Source organism: Filicampus tigris, chromosome 15 (genome assembly GCF_054856515.1).
Source record: "Filicampus tigris isolate MCC_2025a chromosome 15, RoL_Ftig_1.0, whole genome shotgun sequence".
NCBI classification, from domain to species: domain Eukaryota; kingdom Metazoa; phylum Chordata; class Actinopteri; order Syngnathiformes; family Syngnathidae; genus Filicampus; species Filicampus tigris.
In genome coordinates this window covers 3,619,754-3,636,392 of record NC_141231.1, presented here as the reverse complement: position 1 = coordinate 3,636,392, position 16,639 = coordinate 3,619,754, and the positions used below count along the sequence as shown (strand labels likewise).

The 16,639-nt window shown below is 38.9% G+C and overlaps 1 protein-coding gene across 2 annotated transcripts in view; it reads right to left on the bottom strand.

Annotated features, from left to right (window-relative positions):
• shroom3 (shroom family member 3) overlaps nt 1–16,639 on the bottom strand; it is a 64,914-nt gene that overhangs the window by 46,515 nt on the left and 1,760 nt on the right. The window contains exon 2 of one of the 2 annotated variants that reach the window (XM_086053208.1): nt 6,260–6,414. In XM_086053208.1, the coding sequence (XP_085909334.1) occupies nt 6,260–6,414 (155 nt within the window). Of the gene's footprint in view, nt 1–2,682; nt 2,877–6,259; nt 6,415–16,639 lie in introns of those variants that run through there. The other variant, XM_086053210.1, reaches the window with a different exon arrangement.

Sequence of the window (16,639 nt, the reverse complement as noted above, 5' to 3'; positions counted from 1 at the left end):
CTTGGTCTATAAAAACTAACCCAGGTAAAATTCACACCTACACACACTTTAGCGTATTCAATTAACTTACCATATGGTGTTTTAGAATGTGGGAAGAAACCAGAGTACAAAGAAAAAGCCCACAAAGGAACAAGGGAACATGCAAACTCTAAATATAGGCCAGAGCCCAAATTTGAACAGCCTCAGAACTGTGAAGCTTCACTCTAAAAACAATTGGGTTAAAAATAACACAATTTTGGGCAAAAAATGGACCGATACACTACTTGGGTCAATTTGACCCAAATTTCTTTGTTGTTTTTGCAGAAAACAACTAAAAAAAAAAAACTATTTTTGTACAAAACAACCACAAAATATGGGCTGTTTTGTACAAAACAATGCAAGAAAGTGAGTCAAATTGACCTAATTTGTGTATCGGTCCATTTATGACCCAAAAATGTGTTATTTTTAACCCAACTGTTTTTAGAGTGTGTGCTAACCATCCATTATCTATACCGCTTATCCTCACAAGGGTCGCGGGCGTGCTGGAGCCTATCCCAGCAGTCTTCGGGCAGTAGGCGGGGGACACCCCGAATTGTTGCCAGCCAATCGCAGGGCACAAACAAACATCTGCACTCACAATCAAACCTAGGGGCAGTTTAGAGTGTCCAATCTACCTACCATGCATGTTTTTTGGAACGTAGGAGGAAACAGGAGTACCCGGAGAAAACCAACGCAGGCACGGGGAGAACATGCAAACTCCACACAGGGAGGCCGGAGCCACGATTGAAGCCACGACCTCTGAAATGTGAGACGGACGTGCTAACCAGTTGCCCGTGTGCTAACCAGTTATCCACGATATGCCACATGCAACACTACCAATGCAAATGGCACATTTGGCAAGTTTTTCATCACTGTTTTCCACAGTTGTGATGACTCAGCATAGAAACGTGATTTTCTTCTGTTATTTCAACGTGAATGAGTCTATTAAATGTTAAATTGGCCAAGTTGCATGCAAATTACACTTGATTTAATCATGTTAATCTTTGACTTCTTCTTACTCCTTTTTGGACTGCAAGTCCATGTTTTCAATTGGGTTGATTACATTGTAGATATTTGTTTTGGGCGGCACGGTGGTCGACTGGTTAGCACGTCCGCCTCACAGTTCAGAGGTCGTGGGTTCGGTCCCGGCTTTGGCCTCCCTGTGTGGAGTTTGCATGTTCTCCCCGTGTCTGCATGGGTTTTCTCCGGGTACTCCGGTTTCCTCCCACATTCCAAAAACATGCTTGGTAAGTTGAGTGGACTCTCTAAATTGCCCCTAGGTGTGATAGTGAGTGCGGATGTTTGTCTCTGTCATCTGCACAATCTCAAAAGAACCCAAAGGAGTTGTTTTAAAATGCCTTTACAAAGATAATATTGCTGAGTGAATGATTCAATTATCGAACTATTCATCCATTCTTATGACATTTGTCCTCATTAGGGTCATGGCTGTTGTGTGGCCTACCCTTGATGACTTTGTGTTAGACGCGAGCTACACCCTGCACTGGTTGTCAGCCAATTACAGGATACATATAGATACACAAAATTTAGAGTCTTCAAGCAACCAAACATGCATGTTTTCGGAATGTGGGAAGAAGCTGGCGCACCTGGAGAAATCTCATGCAAGCAAAGGGAGAACTAGTAAACTATATTGACTAAACAATATACAAATAACATTGACTGTATTTATGCAGCTGTGGCACTGCATCATAAGAGCTGTGACTAGACACTCTAAATACAGTTTGGTTAAAAATAACACAATTTTGGGTCGAATATGGACCGATCTACTAATTGGGTCAATTCGACCCACCTTCTTGCATTGTTTTGGACAAAACAGCCCATATTTGTGGCTGTTTTCTGCAACAACACCCCAGAAAGTTGGGTCAAATTGACCCAAGTAGCGGATCGGTCCATTTTTGACCCAAAATTGTGTTATTTTTAACCCAACTGTTTTTAGAGTGTAATATTTGGGTTTGTACCCAATAGTGCCCAAATGTACAGTATATATTTTTGTGTATTACACAGGCAGCTAGGTTATTGCAAACAACAAGCAGGTGCCATGTGAAGTTTCTTTCTTTTTTTTTTTTTGTCTGAAGGGAAAACAAAAGTCAAACGCAATATAACACCAGAGCAGTGCAAGACTGCTTCTAAGCGGGTATTAAATGACAAAACATCTGCAGAATGTGGAGCAAGGAGCAATGCAGGTGACACACGCACAAAAACGCACTTCTGAAATGCTTACTGATACAAATCAACAGAAACCTGCTCAAGAGAGAAGGATAAGTCTTATGCCACATGAAAAGCTATCAATTGTAAGATAAAGTTTAAAAGAAGGTTCTTGCTACACATTAGCTCCATTGCCGACCTCAGTATAGCGTAATACACTTCACTTTCACTCATAAATGTCACATAGCACAGCAAACATGCTGAAATTGATTATGGCTGCTCCACAAAAGCGAAACTAAATTAACTGGTTTGATCACATAGTGTGTATATAAACTGTGGATTATACCTGTATGAAACCCTTAGCATTTAGCAACATACAGTCGATTTTACTTTCACTTAAGTTGCCATTCCTTGGGCAAATCGAAGTTATGGTATGTTTACGTCTGACACACGGAACAAGAAAAATACATAGTGTACACCAAAGACCAAAACAGCACTTACAACACTGATGTGAAGGTCCTCGGAAAATATGACGCTTTATTTTGAAGGTGCTCTCTAAATGCGCGTGTGCACCGGTCTCTTCCACTCTGTCTTTTCGCTTTGTTCTCAGTTTTTTAACCAACCAGGTTTCGCTGGAATGCACCAATCAGGGAGAGAGTGTGGCAGGAATGGAGGAGAGACAGGTAGTTGGACAGACAGGTATGGTGAGTGACGCAGCATTTGACAGGTGTGCTTCGAGTTATACGCCTTTTGTCTTCCAGAAATAGAGGATGATGGATGCACGCATACACACACGGTGCATGTAAACACCTATCCGTGTCATACAACGTTAGCAGCATACATTTATAAACCTAAAAAAAAAAAAAAAATGTATAAACATAATGTGCACATGCACGCTCCAAGATTATTCCGCTTAACAAAAACTAATGAAATAACTCCAACTGAAATTGAAAAAACATCTTCATGAGGGAATTAAATAAAATAAAAAAGAGATTGCTTTAAAAAAATAAAAATAACTAAAAATACATTTTACATTTATAAAAGTTACTAAAACTAAAAAATTGTGTTGTTTTTAAATCTTAGTCAAGTGATTTCATACATGAGCTTTTTGGCTTTATTTTAAATGTATTTATTTTGGTATTACTGCATAGCCATACAGCAGAAATTATTACACAATATATTGTGTCCTTTTTTTTTTTATCTTGCACTCCGTATAATTAAAAAAAAAACTAAAACTAATAAAGACTAAACTCAAATGAAGCATTTTGAAAAAATAAAACACAATAAAAACTAACAAACCCACTCTAACAACTAACTAAAACTAATTTAATTTAAAGGTGAAGTCAACCCCCCAAAATATTTCTGAGAGGATTGGATGGAGCGAATGTGGCTAACAATTAAAAGTATTTAAAGGAGATAGACCATGCATTTTTTACCACAATTTAAAACAGTTCCCCGTTGTCATAATAAGATGCCTGTGACATGAATGGTTGATTTGTCTATATATGCCCAGCGATTGTCTGGCGACCATTCAGCCTCCAGCACACCCTTACGAGGACATGCAGTATAGCAAATGGCTTCATGGATATTACCGGTAGTATCATTTCATTTGCGGTGATCCACGTGGAACAATACAATCTTTGGGTTTTCAGTATTAAGAACTTCATAGCACCCTAACAATTGTCTCTCCAGCAATCCTATTGATAAAATGCAGTGAGTGAACGAGTAAGACAATAGTCCAAAGGTCAAGGCAGCTCAAATAGGAAGCTATAAAGTTTGACCTACTTTACAAGTCTGCTACACACTACAAAATGCATATCAAGGTCTGCTTCTAATGACAAAGTTATACTATATATGTATGGAATTTATATAATCAATAGTTATTATTTCACAAAAACAGACGGGAAGGAAGTTAATCAGACACACACACTTGAACTGTGATTGTGTGCAGGAAGAGTTTTCGTGAGATTCTTGCCACACCTTAACACAATGCCATGTGTGCTACGACAACTGTCTGACAGTGTAAGTGTGCGTGTGTGTGTGTTTGTGTGTGGGAAGTCTCGTGTTGAATCAGTCCTCTCACTGGACGTCCGCAAAATAAAAGCTGCAGTAGCAACAGAAGCTTTGCAAGCAGCCGCACCCCAGGCCCAAACAAATACCAGCTATTGTAGCTAGCAGGGTATCAGAATGAATTCTAAAAGATGCTTTATGGAATAATATACCTTTAGGCAAACACATAGGAAGTTCCTTTATTCATCTTTCCTACCGCTGAATTAAAAATTTGTGGCGCAACATAGCTAGGGTGACCAAAACGTCCTCTTTTGTCTGGACACGTCCACTTTTTAACAACCTATCCAGGCGACCGGCAGTGTTTTATATATTCATGAAAATGTCGGTCTTTAATTCATTTTCAAGGGACCATGGGTTTAATTTGACTGATTTTTTGCGCGATAAATGAGAGGCGGAGTGCTTTTTTATTTTTATTTTATGAGTAGTGGAGTGCACCGTTACTGGGGTGTGCGTCGTGGGCACTGGCGTGGGACCCGGAAAAAAGAAGCCAAGTCGTGGCAGGGACAAGTGCGTGGACTGGTTGTGGAGCAGATGCGCTCAGTTACAAGAGTGAGTGCCATAAAAAAATGTTTGCAGTTGAAATGGGGTGGGACATCCCGTTCCTGAGTCTGTGCTTGTCTGTGCTTCACCGCTGTCGGTCACTGAACCGAGAGGTGCGTTATGTTTATCGCTTGAACAATCCAAATACAACTGCAGTCTATTAGCCCCTGACTACTTGGCACTTTAGGACAGTGACGACACACGGACAAAGTAACAGTGTGCTCATACATGTTGCAATGTCTAATAAAGGTGCTGGTCGGCGATCCCAAATGTGGACACAAAACACAAAACAACAGTATGAGAAGAGGGCTCACGTGCAAAGTTGAAGTTCCTTAATTGTTAGACCCGGAAACACATGATGGAGAAAAAAACAGTTGTGAGGAAGAGAAATAAAGACTTTGTTAAATTAATGCCCTTGTGAGACTACTTTATTATTTTACTTTTATTCTTACTACTTATTTTACATTGCTACACTGAAACGATAGTAAGAAATAGTAGTAATACTAGTCAAAACACAGCATTCTGATTAATTTTGCATATGTGGAATATAGTGTAACTTAAAGGGGAAATCACCCCAAACATTTTTTTCAAAAATACGTTCCCAGCAGGCCCATTAGTTGAGCGTAGACACGGCATTCTGGTTAATATTGCGTTTGTGGAATACGAGTCCACCCCTTTTCATCCATCTCAGGGGGCGGCCATTTTGCTGTCGAATGAAAATGACATCACAACTACTCAGGGCTCAGGTAATGACCAATCAGGCTCAGCTTTAGAAAACAGGTCAGCCGTGATTGGTCGTTGCCTGAACCCGGAGTAGTTGTAATGTCATTTTCAGTCGACAGAAGTGACAAAATGGCCGCCCCCCCTAGATGGCTAAAAACGGGTGGATTAACTCTTATTCCACAAATACAATTTTTATCAGAATGCCTTGTTTCAACTAGTGGGCTTGCATAGAATTTATTCTTGAAAAAAATAAGTTTGGGTTGACTTCCGCTTTAAACAGCAAAATCCACCAGTTTTTAGCCATCTCAGGGGTCACTTTCTGTTTTGTCACTTTCTGTCGACTGAAAATGACATCACAGTTGCTCGGAGCTCAGCTAACGACCAATCATGGCTCGGCTTCAGAAAACAGGTGAGCCGTGATTGGTCGTTACCAGAGGCCTGAGCAACTGTGATGCCATTTTCAGTGGACAGAAAGTGACAAAATGGCCGCCCCTTGAGATGGCTAAAAACAGGTGGATTTTGTTGCTTAACTCAATAATGCAATATTAATCAGAATGCCATGTTTAGACTAGTGGAGGCGCATTGAATGTATTATTGCCAAGAATTTTGGGGGGGTTGATTTCTGCTTTAATTAAGTAAGCCTTGAAAAGACCCATAGCACATATTGCATGTGTTTTCCAATATCGTGCAGCCATACTTTAAAATTATGAAAGTTATGTGAACATAAAACACACACTCGCCTTACCTGCGGACGGTGATCTGTAGAGTCTTGTATGATCCTTTGACGAGGGCGATGGCTTCCTGACGGTAACCTGTCAGCTCGATGTCGTTTATGATGATAATCTCATCCCCCACCTGCAGTGGGCACTCCAAAGTGTCTGCCTTCCCGCCCTCTTCTACCTGCAAACACACATATACTTTATCACCCCGCCCACCATGTACAACTAGGAGATTTTAAAGGGCTGCTTTCCATTTGACACAATGATATCATAACTGATTAGGAAACAAGAAAGTACTGCATTTGAGGGAAGGTGACTGGGAAATTTTTCTCCTCTACTTTGATTTTCTTTCATTGCTTCGATAGAATTTCATACATTCTAGAATAGGCAACTGGAGACCTTGATTAACTTTCTAAAAAAATGTTTTCAAGACATTATTCGGGCCATAATTGGGAAATTCAAAACATGTTTGCGCAACAGTGGACCCCTGCATGCTCACGGTTCAGCACCCTGCCCGCAGCAGGGTCTCCCATTCACAGATTTTTTTCAATATTTAACAATATATAAAACATATTGTTATGAGCCAACCCTCGCTTTATGTGGAAATTGCATATTGGCGGTTAATCAACATTTTGGGGGAAGAATTTTGGAGGTTTACAAAAAGAATGTTTTTTTCCCATTACATTTCATTGGGTGTCAATTATCCCTAGCGAGTAGTGTTTTAAGTTTTAATATCACCATTCACCACTAGACATCACTTAGTTGAGCTTGCAGCTTAATGTTGGTTTGCTGCTCAGCAGTTTTGTGTCGTCGCTTGAATGGTTGTTTTTATGCACGAGAGCCCTTTACACTGGAAAAAAAAATCAGTATCCATCCATCCATTATCTATACCGCTTCTCCACACAAGGGTCGCAGGCGTGCCGGAGCCTATCCCAGCTGTCTTCGGGCAGTAGGCGGGGGGACACCCTGAATTGGTTACCAGCCAATCGCAGGGCACTCACAATCACAACGAGGGGCAATTTAGAGTGTCCAATCAACTTACTATGCATGTTTTTGGAATGTGGGAGGAAACCGGAGAAAACCCACGCGGGAACGGGGAGAACATGCAAACCCCACACCCCTGATCGGAGCCGGGATCGAACACATGACCTTTGAACTGTAAGGCAGACGTGCCGCCCAAAATACAGTATGTGTTTGTTTTTTTGGGATTGTTCAAACCTTTTGTTTTTGAAGGCTGGATCGTTTATACATGTATTGCACTCCAACTATATTAGGATACTGTGACATACATTGGTTCGAGATCATTTCAATAGCCCATCCCTATACTAGATTAATTGGAGCTTTTATAAAAAAAAAAAATGCTACACAGAGATGAATGTCTTGTGTGGTGATTCATCACACACACACTATACTGTATCAGCATCGCTCGAGCGCTTTATCAGCCCAACTGATGACGCCTGTAAGTGAGTGAGCCAGCGGACATCTACTTGCGCCTGCCGAGTGTGTGTCATGTCAAGGTCACATTGTCTTGTTTTCTCTGGTTCGATGTGAGATACTGTAAGTGTGCACCAACTGGGAACGAGTTCAAATGTCTTTGCGCAGAAGCAGTCTAGCAGGATTCTTGCTGAGTTTGGCGGTTACATTATTTGTTAATTGAAATATGCATAGTTATGTCTGCTGGGACTATGGTGTAGCACTTCAGCTTTACAAGTAGGACAACAACAAGTAGTTTTATTAGTACACTATGCCATAAATATCTTTTCCCACTGCTTTTTGTCTCTTAGGATTAAGCAAGAACTACCAAGATAGCATTCCTAAATGTTAATGGAAAAATAGTCAGGCCCTTTCATTGTGGTTATTTCTTTTATGCAAGTTTAGATTGGATGTCCATGCATGTGAAAAACACCCACACACACACACCCACACACCCCCACATACAAACACACACACACACCCACACACCCACACACAATAAATGGTACATTTAAAACTATTCTCTACAGATCTTATGCAGATTTTTTTCAGACTGAGACAAAAGATTCTTTTAATTGAATCAAAAGTATATTTGGAAAATGTACAGCATTGGGTAGATACGTAATTTTTTTTTTTGGGGGGGGGGGAATACTCAAAATTGATTAATGGTATTTTAGAATAGAAATGTATGTGCTTGTGCATGAGAAGTCTTCCTAACCTAACCCACTTGTACTGTACATTAGTCCAAACAATCCAGATTTTAAGTGTGAACTGTCAAACATGCAGAAGCACAATTCGGATAGCTTTCGTTGAGTTTGTCACATCATTCAGTGGAATGGCATCACTGGAACCGCCCACATTGTCCAGAATGCCAAGTAGCACCACCTGTTTTCGGAATATTTTATGCAATTCTCCATGAACCAGGAAGTAGCCTGCTAACTAGCGCTGAACGGTTTTTTAAAATCATCTAATGGCAACCCCCCACTCTCAAAATTGCAAATATGATTTAATCTGTGATTATTTTTTCCAGGTCCACTTCCCGTATATTCTTTAAATATTGCCTCAGTGGTGTGGATCTTTGTAGAAATAATGTAATTTTCTCTTCCCTTTCCCATCCCCTTATTCTCCAAAGCACAGATTCTTTTCTCAGCCTTGCACAACCTTCCTTTGTGATTTGGTCTTTTACATCCTCTACCGACCGTAGCGGATGTCTTCTTTCTAGAGAGATTTTGGTTTAGCTGTGTTCATCCTGACTTTTGCATCTTTTTTTTTGAGATCATCTAATATTTCGGAGAGCTCCAGATACTCAGGCGAGCAACTGTTAGCTTTAGCTCGACAAGCTAGGCTCACAGATCTTCTCTTCTCCATGTTGGCTCTACTTTGTTTACTTGCGTAGCTCATCTTGCGTGACCAATTTCGATGTAAATACAAAGTGTAAGTCAAGTTGTCAAGGTAAATTGAAACTTTCAGACAGGCAATTTTTATTTAATATGTTGTACTAGTCATGATGTCACCACAAGTCATTGACAGTTTGTCGACTTCAAATAAGAGTTTTGAAGTTACTTAACACTACTGTACTGCAGTCTTTTAAACGTCCACTATGACAAATTTACAAACTTCTAACAAACAAGTGTGGCGTAATTTGTGTAAACATAAATCATAAATTCGATTAACACAATAATGCAAACAAATTTCAAATTTGTGGCTTTATCACTTCAACTTTTCATGTTTCATGAAACAAATAATGATACTGAATGTAAACATGAGGACTGTATAGGGCTGTGCAATTAATTGAAATTCAATTACAATTACGATTATTGCACTTCGCAATTACAAAATTGGCAGTCGTAAAAAATGATTATTAACATGCATTTATATACAATGATTTGTTTACACAAGGAAATCATACTTAAATTTATACATTTGCACCTTTTTTATTTTGTTTGGTCCAAAAGTAACTTACATAGTGTTTCAAAGAAAGGTATTTCTCCTCATATTTTTTGTTTAAAAATTGTCTTGTTTTACCAACAAAATAAATGATCATTTGAATAATTGTGATTTCAATTATGACCAAAATAATCGTGATTAATATTTTTTTCATTATCGGGCAAACCTAGGACAGTACCTACAGTATTAAGCACTAACTTTCACTAGGCACTGAACAATAAATACATTGTTGTTATTTCTTCTATGCAAGTCTAGATGAGATGAAGCAGAGTTTTTTTTTGTCCAAATTGCAGCCTTTATTATTTAAAAATTGCAACTACATTGTGATGTTAATTTGAATTTGATTGATTTTTCAGCCCTTCTGCAAACTAACGGACAGATGTAAAAACAAGTCTGGCAATTACTGCAGTATACTGCAGTATATCAGTTCCAGTCACAAAGTGCCTGCTGTATAATCATTTAAGATATCATCTGATAGAAATATAACAACATATTTGAGTCGCTATAAGGGTTTAACACAGTGACAGTCACGAGTAATTTTTATTTAATATGCTCGTGACTTAAGTTATCCAGCACTGTTGTGAAACAATAGACTCCACCCATCTGGTCCTCTTCAGATATTAAAACAACTGCCAAGAATCTCTCACAGGGCACGTCAGACCCCTCCTCTGAATCAAAACAGTGTACCTCACATTTGAGCTGCTATATTTTTAAAAGTCTCAAAATGTGATGCTTCCATGCCGTGAAGTGCTGTACAAAAAAAACCGTGACAATGGAGAAGAAACATAACAGTGAGGGTTTTAGAAGATGCATTGGGCAAATAATTCCATTAATGTTAGCAAATAATGTTGACAACCCAAAAAATTACGATTATGACTGCATCTAAGGAGTTACTTTAACATTTGGGAAATAAAAATACACTCCGTAAAAGAAAACACTTGAAATGTAAAACAATTAATTTCACAACGTGAAAAAAAGTCTGCGCCAGTGGGTGTGTGTGCGTGTGTGTGTGCGTGTGGGAGGGGGTAGCTATGGTATTCCAGCTGATATTCATTATCATGCAGATCAGCTCAATATGTTCTCACTGTGACTAAACCAACATACATTCTCTAATCAATAGACTATGATTTAAGAAAAAAATCTTCAAACGGGCTAAAATTAATGAGTGATTTTCTTTTAAGATTTCAAGGTATACTAACTAGCTTTTACGATAAAACGAAACGGTTTGTAGAGCCTTTTGAAGACCTATGCAGTTCCATTTTATTTTGTTCATCTGGAGGGATTTCAATAGCACAACTGTAATCTATTTCTGTTGAATTTAATTCCAATATTTCTTGATCCGCTACATACTGCTGAGGCTGTGGCATGTTAAACTGAAATCATGTTTCTTGCCTGCCACTTGAATGCTGATGTTAAGTGAGGAAAACATAACTTTTTTTTTTTTAATTCACAGAAAAACAGCCTAACTTCCATTAGACATTTATTGTGCTGTTTTAGAATTCTATAATTATTATACATATTTTCCACTGAATGTTGTGCACACCTCCACCAAGGCCAAAAGGTTAAAACCATGTTTTTTGAATGTGTATGTGTGTTTTGGGTTTACTTGTTCATTGGTTTGTTAATTGGGAGGCATTGGCAACTTCCGGATTCATGGACTATGACCAACATACAGTGTGCCGTTATGATCATGGGAGTGGAGGCTTCTATCGCATCACTCACACTGCATAAAGTGGTCTAATATTAACAAGGTTGAACTTTCACCACTGTGCATGTGCACGGTTGCCAAAACTGACAGTCGCTGTGCTGTGAGTGATTGAAAATAATTGGTTTAAAAGTGTCACAGTGCGGTTGACGCATTATGCGTCAAAGGCTCATTTATCATTTATAATTGTGAGCCGCAATATGAAAACACAAGTTATGGCATTTACTATTCAAGAGCATAATTTTATGAGCCTATACATGGTATCTTTCTTCTTATTGATATTTATGTATATGTGTATATGCATATGCATATATATATATATGCATATATATGTATATATATATATATATATATATATATATATATATATATATATATATATATATATATATATATATATATATATATATATATAAAATTAGGGGGGCAAATAAATGCCATGTCAATTCATCTATTTAGGTCCATGCAGGTCACGAGACCTCCAGATTAAACTCATTAAAACTGTTTAGCCTGTGCTGAAATATGTGGAATAGGTGGACCTGGCGAAGACTAAGAAATGTGCTGATGTTAAACAAGTTAGGACAAAAAGTGAAAGAAAAGCAGCTTAATGAGAACCATTACAGATGAGGAAGGAACAAATTAGAGTTGGGCCTTGGGTCATACAAAAAGGTCGATGACAATCCTGACCCAGAGCGCATCACAAAATAAAAGTGTGTTGATTACTCCCACCCAAAAAACACATAATTCACATTCTTGTCCTATTATACAGCCTTTTGGCTTCAATCCCGGGAAAACACCCTCACACATACAGTATAATGGCAAGCTTGCCTGCTGTTTCGCATTTTAGTAAAATGAGGCCATGGCAGCTTTCAGGGAAATAATTACTTAATTATTAATTCCAATGAAGTTCTGATTTTCTGTAAAATGTGAATTAAAAACACAATACAATGATTTGCAAATGCTTTACAACCTATACTCAATTGAATACACTACAAAGACCCAATTTTTAATGTTCAAACTGATGAACTTGATTTATTTTTTTTTTTCAAATATTCATTGATTTAGCATAAAGGTTTTAGCATATTTCCAAAACCAGGGACGGGGCATGTTTACCACTGTGTTACATCACCTTTCCTTTTAACAACACTCAATAAGTGATTGGGAGCCGAGGACAGCAACTGAGCACTTTTAGGTGGAATTCTTTCCCATTCTTTTTTGATGTACAATGTCAATTGCTCAACAGTCCAGAGACTCTGTTGTCATCTTTTGCCCTTCAGAACGCACATTTTTTTTAATGCGAACTTTGTGTGTTGATAACAATCTGGATGCTCCTTTTCGTATTTGGCCCGAAGGACACGACGTACATGATTTCTAAAAACAATTTGAAATGTGGACTCATCAGACCACTTTTCCACTCTGCTTCAGTCCATCTCAGATTAAGCTCAGAGTTTCGGGGTGTTGTTGTATGGCTTTCACTTTGAATGGTCGACTTTTACCTTGCATTTTTTAGATAGTGACTAACTGTATTAAATGACAATGTTTTCTTTAGTGTTCCTGGGCCCACGTGGCTGTACATTTTATACCAGGGGTCACCAAATCCGGTCCTCGAGGGCACCTGTCCTGCAGGTTTTCAATCTCTCCCTGCTGTAACACACCTGATTCAAATGGTCAGCTCAATCAGCAAGCTCTTGAGAAGCCTGATAATGATCCTGATCATTTTAACAGGTGTGTTACAGCAGGGAGAGATTGAAAACCTGCAGGACAGGTGCCCTCGAGGACCGGAGTTGGTGACCCCTGCTTTATACAATGATACCGTTTTTTTTTTCTCCAGGTTCTCAGAAACATTTGATGATGTTATGGACAGTAGATGTTGAAACCCTAAAATCCCTAAAATTGCACATTGAGAAATTTTGTTCTTAAAATTTTGAACTTAAGCACTTGTTCATAACATGATGAACCTTGTGCCATCCCTACTTGTGACAAACTGAGACTTGTGGGAGGCACCTTTTATACCCAATCATGACACTCGCCTGTTTCCAATCAACCTGTTCACCTGTTGAATGTTCCAAACAAACAGGTGTCTTCCCCAGTCTTTTGTTGTTCCTGTCAAAGCTTTTTCGGAACATGTTGCAAGCATCAAATTCAAAATGGGAGAATATTTGAAAATAAATAAATAAATAACATTCATTAGTTTTAACATTAATTGTCTTGTCTTTGTATAGTTTACTCAATGGGCTATAGGTTGAAAATGATTTATAAATCATTGTATGCTGTTTCTATTTAAATTTTACACAATGTCCCAACTTCATTGGAAAATGAGTTTGTGGGGGATCCCACCCGTTTTTCACATGAGCAAAAGAACTGAACGTGACTGTCAGGTGTGTCCTATTAGATTTATTTTTCAAACAGTAGTCTTAATGTCTCCACTTTGTTTCATTTTTTTTGCCCATGATTATTACATTCAGGCTCGTTAGAGGTGTAACCAACGTGAAAACCATAGAGCCATCTATGGGTCAAAAGTAATCAATTGTGAAGCTGACAGAAGATGGAACCTTCCATAACAACACTAACCGGTTTGTTTGTGGGGTCTACTCAAATCCATACGTATGCAAAAGAGGCACTTTTAAAGGAGGCCAATTTTGCGTGGCTAATATAATGTGTTATCCTTTCTCCCACTGAGCAGGTTTTTGTTGGCAGAGGACAACCACAGTGACTTCGATAATGCTATACAGCAACTATAAACACCTCTTTGAGAACTCCATAATTCCATACTGACATTCCAAGCAGCAGGCAGCAAGGTAAAAGACTACCTGCCCATATCTGATTGGTCAGAAACTTTCACTTGTAGACTGTCAAACACAACCAATATGAAGGCTTATCTGTAAATGTTCTCAAATGCAGTCTTTCTTATATACAGATTAGTAGAGGGTCCAGGAAGTCATTTAATGTGGAATTTTGACAAACATTAGGCAAAAGTGCATCTCAAAAAGCCACACTTCCTAGACCACAGATTTCAAAATTTTCCGCAACTCCAAGTTTACTTTTCCGTCATTTTGTGGGCATGACTCTAATGTAGCAATATTTGGAAAAGAGCAGTTATGATTGAGACCCATGAACTCTGCCTAACTAAAACAGACATGACACAATTTGAAAAAAGAATCTGAACAATTCTGTTGATGTATAGCTGCATCTGTTAGATTAGATTTGTTTTGTTTTTGTTATGTTTTATAATAAAGCTAGTTTTGTCTGTAAAATTGACAGTTTCACTGGAAGCGACATTGGAATTAACAAAGCACACCGGACAATATCAACAATGCAATACTGCAGATTTTTTTTGTTTTGTTTTGTTTTTTGTACAGAGGGTTTTCGACTTCTCAGGATTACCCAGAATGCACTGTCCCGCGTCCACTTTGGATGGCTTGTTTCACTACCACTTCATTTGTTACAATTCAGCGAAGCAGGAAGGACGTTTGCCATGCCTAATACGTGTGTTGTTGGCTGTGCAAATCGAGGGTGGAAAGGCAGAAAAGGATTCTTCAGACTCCCAAAAGTGATTAGCAATCAGAGATTTCACATCCAGAAAAAAAGTGAAAGATGAAGACGACAGTGGCTGGCTGCAATAAACAGCGCCAACCTACCAAACATCCACTATGTTAGAATTTGCTCGGATCACTTTGTCGCCAATAAAATATTCTCTCCTGAAATATGATCATTCTTTGTTCTCTTCTACAACGTTAGTATTTTTTATATAATTAGTGAGACTACATTCTAGGAAAACAAAACAAAACTGTGACTGTCCGGTAGCGTAGTGTGTTTATTTCAAAATGACCTAGTTAGAAAAGTGATTTAATGTCGAGCATGTATTGTATGTGCTCGTAGGCTCCCTGCTAGTAGCTGTTGACACCAGCGCGAAAACAAAACAAAACCATACCGGCCCATGCTGTTTTTTAAGATGGGTAAGCCGATTTCAAAACGATCCTACTAGAAAAGTGATTTAATGTCGAGCATGTATCGTGTGTGCTTGCAATTGCACCGCTTGTAGCTGTTGAGATCAGCAGGAAAACAAAACAAAACCATTTAAATGCACTAAAAATACATAGTCGCGTAAAAGAGTCCAAGTGAACAGCATATGTGTTCCCAAGGAAAAGGAGGCATTGCTATCCAAAATGGACAAGCGCATGGGATCGCATGGAATTGTGGGACATTCCTAAAAACACTCTATACAGGGAAGTCAGAATTTCAAGTACACCTGCAGTGGAGCACCACGTTGTGCCGCAGCATGCCAGGCATCACTGAGGCCAACTGGGAAAGATGTAGTGTAATTAACAGCAACAAGAGGATGCACTTTAATGTTTAATAGTATTGCATTTACCATTTTAATAATTGTTGTTCTCACATTGCAAAGATAATATTGTGGTTGTGAATATTGGTATATGCTCTGTTTGTATGCGCTGGTGCTCCATGTATGTTAAAGTAGCAGTTGTTTGAAGGTTTATAATTAAATACCATCTATAGCCCCTTTCAGACCGCAGGAACTAATTCGGGAACTTCCGTATCTACTCTGGTAGTTTGCGTGACACTCGTGTTCACACACAAAAAAGGTTCCACGGCTGGACAGTTCCACCAGGAACTATCTGAGTCCCATGCCGTTTCACAGTTAGCTATAAACTAGTGGACTTTCGATAAATGAAAATATGCGGTTTAAGAGAACATTTTGGTTTCGTTTAAAGCGGAAGTCAACGCAAGAATATATTCTATGCAAGCCCACTAGTTGAAACAGGGCATTCTGATGAATATTGCGTTTGTGGAATAAGTGTTAATCTATTCGTTTTGAGCCATTTCTGGGGGCGGCCATTTTGTCTTCTGTCGACTGAAAATGACATCACAACTGCTCACAACGACCAATCACGGCTCAGAGATACAAAGTTGGCGATATGTAACTACTTCAACATAGAAACTCCAGCTAGAAAGAATGTTGCAAGAGGCGGAACCAAAGTGGCCAGGTTCAATACGTTAAACCTGATTTACATTTGAGAACGAAAACATGTGAACGAGCACCAAGAGTTTGCGGCGGCGGCGGTGGCAGTGAGAATTAACAAGGGGAATTGACCGCAACAACAAACCCTGCTCAATTTACATTGAATGCAGCGCCTTGTATCTTGCTCATTCACGACATTGGTGCGTGGTGACTGTTCAGTATTAGTCGTCGCTATTGGCCCAGAGCGGACGCTCTTAACCGATGGTGGGGCTGCTTTTTCATGTTGAGAGAAAAAAAACAGTG